We start from the raw sequence: 5,924 nt of genomic DNA, 5'->3' as shown, positions 1-5,924 counted from the left end.
CTCTCTCTCTCTCTCTCTCTCTCTCTCTCTCTCTCTCTCTCTCTCTCTCTCTCTCTCTCTCTCTCTGTCTGTTTGTCTACAGGTCTGGTAGCGCTGATGATAGTGGTGTGCTGTGGGAAGGGCTGCGTGGACCGGGCCAGGTACAGGAAGGTACAGAAGAAGAAAGCATCCACCAAACGTGCCTTCCTTCTCACCGAGGACAAGAATGAGCCTCCTGTGTAACAATCATCGTGAAAGAATCATAACACGAGAACTCTAGGCCATTGGAACGTTTATAATTGACAAAACAAAGCGTTACATTTACTAGTACGTCGACCCAAAGGTTTTTTTAAGCATGGACAGACAAATACTCATGGTACAAATGATGAACTTAAAAAAAAAATTGTTTAATGAACTATCGCAGAAGCGTGGATGTAACTCGCTTTCAAGATGTCAGCGAGGTAAGGATCATATGATTATATATCATATAATAATTATATATCATATAGTAATCATATATCATATAATACTATAATTTCATAATAGTCATCGTGAAACTTAATCGTCTTCAAGCTATACCTAACGTGCTTGACTTCCAGGAAGTTTTGGGTAAAAGAAATCCGAAACTTGTACTCGGCTTATTCCGAAATCAAGGATAATTACCCAGTCGCGTCAAGCGATATCAAAATATTCAGTCAATCTCTCGGCCTTAAAGTATAAGATCAACACTGAAAAACCAGTCATCACATCATCTCATGTAGTAAAGCTTGGCTATCCGGAACCCGAAGACCGACTCGGGTCGTGCTGGACGCCATAATTAAATCATGTGAATGTTGTAAGCTTACCTTATTTGCATCGCCAATTTTTTTCTGAGTATATTTTTAGAGTGAACTTGAAATATCTTCTTCTTTTTTGTATTCAGAAAATAATAAGCAATACAATATGTGATCATTTTAATGTATTTATGGAATTTTGATTTAAATTACAACTTTTAGAAATGAAATGAACACACTCGATGATACATTTTTAAGCGTCCAAGCACAAATGTAATCCCGTAGACCGTACTGAGCCAAATTACTTCCCGAAAATGTCAATCAATTTGGTCGCAAAATGAGGTCGTGACGGTGCAGCTTCAACTTTTGTAAAAAGTCGGATAAGATGTCATCAAAGACATTAATCGAATTAAGACAGAGAAAAACAAAACGCCTGGAATATTATCTGGGAGAACTCACATGCAAAGTGTCATATATACATCTGTCGAGTAGTTTTCTAGAATAGCTGCGCAAAACACACCCCCCCCCCCCCCCACACACACACACACACACACACACACACACACACATACCTAGGGAGAAAGAGATTGTCTCTATCCCCTTTGCTCGTCAACAACTTCCACCGTCCAAGACGTAGTGAATGAACAAATGAAAACAAATGAAACATACACATTTTTGACGATACTTTTAATGAAATAAAATAATAACTTCTTTTTGTGTACACATGACCTGACATTTTTCAACACATTTTCTCATTTCTGTAACATATCGATCTACGCATGATACATTTCTAATAAAAACGTTTCTATTCAACTTTTGGCTTGTTGTTGTTGTTGTTGTTGTTGTTGTTGTTGTTGTTGTTGTTGTTGTTGTTGTTGTTGTTGTTGTTGTTGTAAACGTTGTTGTTGTTGTTGTTGTAAACGTTGTTGTTGTTGTTGTTGTAAACGTTGTTAACGTTGTTGTTGTTAACGTTGTTGTTAAAATTGAGATGGTAATGTAATAACAGAAAGACAAATCTGTGATATTCTGATCACATGATTTTGTCATTGCGTCCTGTAACAAATTAAAACAAGAGGCGAAGCCATCAAGGCTCACGTAAGAAATCGACAAACAGTAACACAAACTCAATCACTCCGTCACACATACACACACACACACACACACACACACACACACACACACACACACACACACACACACACACACACACACACACACACACACACACACACAGAAAGAGCATAGGTGAAACTGTGCAAGAAAGCGAGACACTAGATCTAGATCTGTCTGTCTGCATGTAGCCTACTTACAGGGACACGACTGCCAACTAGTCTCGGCCCGCTCAAAATAATAATGACCGAGACTTTCAGTACTTCCTTCGCGTGACGTCTAACCCTCTTACGTCATAATGTGACGTCAATGTAATGTGACGTCTTCAAATGTTAGAGTTTCTACCACAGACATACACACGCACGCACGCACATACGCACGCACGCACAGACAGACAAAGTTACGATCGCATAGGCTACACTTACGTGAGCCAAAAAAGTATAAAGAAAACACACACAAAAGTAAGAACAAGTCGCGTAAGGCGAAATTACTACATTTAGTCAAGCTGTGGAACTCACAGAATGAAACTGAACGCACAGAATTTTTTCACAATGATTGTAGTCCGCCGCTAGTGCAAAAGGCAGTGAAAGTGACGAGCCTGTTTAGCGCGGTAGCGGTTGCGCTGTGCTGCATAGCACGCTCGTTTTAACTTTCTGAGCGTGTTTTTAATCCAAACATATCATATCTATATGTTTTTGGAATCAGGAACCGACAAGAAACAAGATGAAATTGTTTTTAAAACGATTTCGGAAATTTAATTTTAATCATGATTTTTATATTTCTAATTTTCAGAGCTTGTTTTTAATCCGAATATAACATATTTATATGTTTTTGGAATCAGAACATGATGAAGAATAAAATAAAAGTAATTTTGGATCGTTTTATAAAAAAAATAATTTTCAGGGCCGGACCAAATGAGTTGTAAGGGGGAGTTCCTCCTATTTTGGGGGGGCAAATCAGCGAAGTGGCGAAGCCACAAGCGTTGCAGGCGCGCGAACTAGGGGGGTCCGGGGGCATGCTCCCCCGGAAAATTTTTGAAAAACGGTTAAAATCTGTGCAATCTGGTGCATTCTGGGCCTTGTTTTGAGGGTTAAGAGCAGCATTGTTTTGGTTGTTAGAGACACACACAAATTTATTTAAAAAATAAAAACCACTCAAAGCAAGGTACATGCTTTTTCCAGGGGTGGGGTTCCGGAACCCCTGGAACCCCCCCCCCCCCCTGGGTCCGGCCCTGATTTTAATTACAATTTTCAGATTTTTAATTACCAAAGTCATTAATTAATGTTTAAGCCTCCATGCTGAAATGCAATACCTAAGTCCGGCCTTCGTCGAGGATTGCTTGGCCAAAATTTCAATCAATTTACAAAAAGCCGGATATGACGTCATCAAAGACGTGTATCCAAAAAATGAAAAAGAAATCTGGGGATATCATACCCAGGAACTCTCATGTAAAATTTCATAAAGATCGGTCCAGTAGTTTACTCTGAGTCGCTCTACACACACACACACGCACAGACAGACAAACAGATACACACACACACACATACACACACACACACACACACACACAAAACATACACACACACACACACATACACCACGACCCTCGTCTCGATTCCCCTTCTATGTTAAAACATTTAGTCAAAACTTGACTAAATGTAAAAAGCTACAAAAAAGCAGATTTGATGCTGCCCAAAAACGAACCAAAGCCAAAAACCTATTGTTAGAAAAAACAAACATAATCCACGCTAAACACCATCGCAGTAGACGGAGAGAGAGAGCTATGGCAAAATGTGAAGCTGGTGAAAAAAAAGAGAGAGAGATTCAAAACTTTATTACAAAGAGACAAAGGTTTCAGGTGAAACCTAATCTTCCAACCTGTTCTGTGTGGACATGCAAAGTATTACAAATCACATATTTCTACATATAACGATTTTTTTTAAAGGCAAAAGCAATGCATTGATAATGGTTTTAGACTTGCTTTGACAGGTTGGCGTAACACAGTTGCTAGTTTCTGTGAGAAAATTGCCAGTGTGATCCCTCTGACTAAATTTCCTTCTCCTTTCTTTTTACATTTAGTCAAGTTTTAACTAAATGTTTTAACATAGAGGGGGAATCGAGACGAGGGTCGTGGTGTATGTGTGTGTGTGTGTGTGTGTGTGTGTGTGTGCGTGTGTGTGTGTGTGTGTTTGTGTGTATCTGTCTGTCTGTCTGTGTGTGTGTGTGTGTGTAGAGCGATTCAGACTAAACTACTGGACGATCTTTATGAAATTTGACATGAGAGTTCCTGGGAATGATATCCCCGGACGTTTTTTTCTTTTTTTCGATAAATGCCTTTGATGACGTCATATCCGGCTTTTTGTAAAAGTTGAGGCGGCACTGTCACACCCTCATTTTTCAAATTGATTGAAATTTTGGCCAAGCAATCTTCGACGCTACTGTACCAAACAGGCTCGTCACTTTCACTGCCTTTTGCACTAGCGGCGGACTACGTTCACTTTCATTCTGTGAGTTCCACAGCTTGACTAAAATAATGTAGTAATTTCGCCTTACGCGACTTGTTTTTATTGTCCATGTAATTTCTTTCCCGTGTTTTGTCATTCATAATTACACAACAAAAGCTTTTGATTCCATTGAGACAATATGAGTCGTGAACAACGGCCTTGGCCTTATTCTTTTTTACAGTTAGTCAAGTATTGACTAAATGTTTTAACATAGACTGGGAATCGTGACGAGGGTGGTTGTGTGTGTGTGTGTGTGTGTGTGTGTGTGTGTGTGTGTGTGTGTGTGTGTGTGTGTGTGTGTGTGTGTGTGTGTGTGTATGTGTGTGTGTGTCTGTCTGCATGTATGTATGTATGTATGTATGTATGTATGTATGTATGTATGTAGGTATGGAGGTATGTTTTGTATGTATACAGGGTGGTCCAAGAAAAGCACCCTATTTTATTTTTGATCTCATTTATGACTGGAAAAAGAGATTTAGAAAATTTCTTCACCAAACAATATGGCAAATTATGTCTTGCACATTTTGGTAGAAATTGGTCTGTACTTAGAAGTTGATAATATACTAATATAATGATACTAATAATGACTGCTTATACAGCGCGAACCACAGTAAACTATGCTCTCCGCGCTTTACATGTCAGCTATGAATAAAACCATACTATTTAAACACCAAATACACAGTCATACATTCTAACAAAATAACGTAACAATAAACGCACAGCAACACATTATCTTCTTATTCTTTATCCAGCCTCCTCTTTACTGGCGATAGGCTCATTTCACGACGCACTGACTTCCCGTGGCCACCTTATTCCCCTGATCGCAACCCACCCGACTATTTTCTGTGGGGATACCCAGGACGTAATATACAGCAACAATTCCCAGACCCTGGCAGCTCTGTAGGACGACATCAGAAGGGAAATCAGGCGCATACAAGCTGACAGCTAACATGATTGGACGAGTCATGGACAATTTCAACGTTCGTGTTGCAGCAGTTCTTCTAAGAAGAGGAGCCGGGATAGAGCATATCATCAACTAATAAGGACAAACCAATTTCAACCAAATGTGCAAGACATAATTTGCCATGATTCTGCTATTGTTTGGTGAAGAAATTTTCTAAATCTCTCTTCGCAGTCAAACATGAGATCAAAAACAAAATAGGGCGGTTTTTTTGACCACCCTGTATACGTATGCATGCACGTACGTATGTATGTGAGTATGTATGTGTGTATCTGTGTAAAAGCGATTCCCAGAAAACTACTCGACAGATCTTCATTAACTTTACATACAAATTCTTTCAGATGATATCCCCAGACAATATACATAATTGTTAATACATTTCTTTTATGACGCCATGTCCGGCTTTTTGCAAAAGTTGAGGCCTCACTGTCACGACGATCCCGAAGTGATTGCATTGTGTTCCTTATCATTTCCGGAATCCAAATATATGTGACCCTCCACCACGAAATGAGTCGCATGTCACCTCGCGCGGTTCTGCGCTAGGCTGAATATAAGTCCGGAGAGTGTCTGGTAACAGTGTGAGGGTCACCTTAGTCA

The 5,924-nt window shown here is 39.5% G+C and overlaps 1 protein-coding gene across 1 annotated transcript; it reads left to right on the top strand.

The window, feature by feature from the left end:
• Nucleotides 1-79: 79 nt before the first annotated feature.
• LOC138945631 (uncharacterized) lies at nucleotides 80-1,565 on the top strand (the record flags this gene model as incomplete). The annotated part of the gene is given in 1 exon segment (XM_070317104.1): nucleotides 80-1,565. A coding segment is annotated over 1 exon segment (143 nt), but the record flags the coding sequence as incomplete, so codon positions are not given.
• Between the last annotated feature and the right edge of the window lie 4,359 nt (nucleotides 1,566-5,924).

The sequence above is a fragment of the Littorina saxatilis genome, linkage group LG13, assembly GCF_037325665.1.
Source record: "Littorina saxatilis isolate snail1 linkage group LG13, US_GU_Lsax_2.0, whole genome shotgun sequence".
Classification (NCBI taxonomy): domain Eukaryota; kingdom Metazoa; phylum Mollusca; class Gastropoda; order Littorinimorpha; family Littorinidae; genus Littorina; species Littorina saxatilis.
Note: the sequence above shows the minus strand (reverse complement) of the source record. Positions and strands in the feature narration are given on the sequence as shown.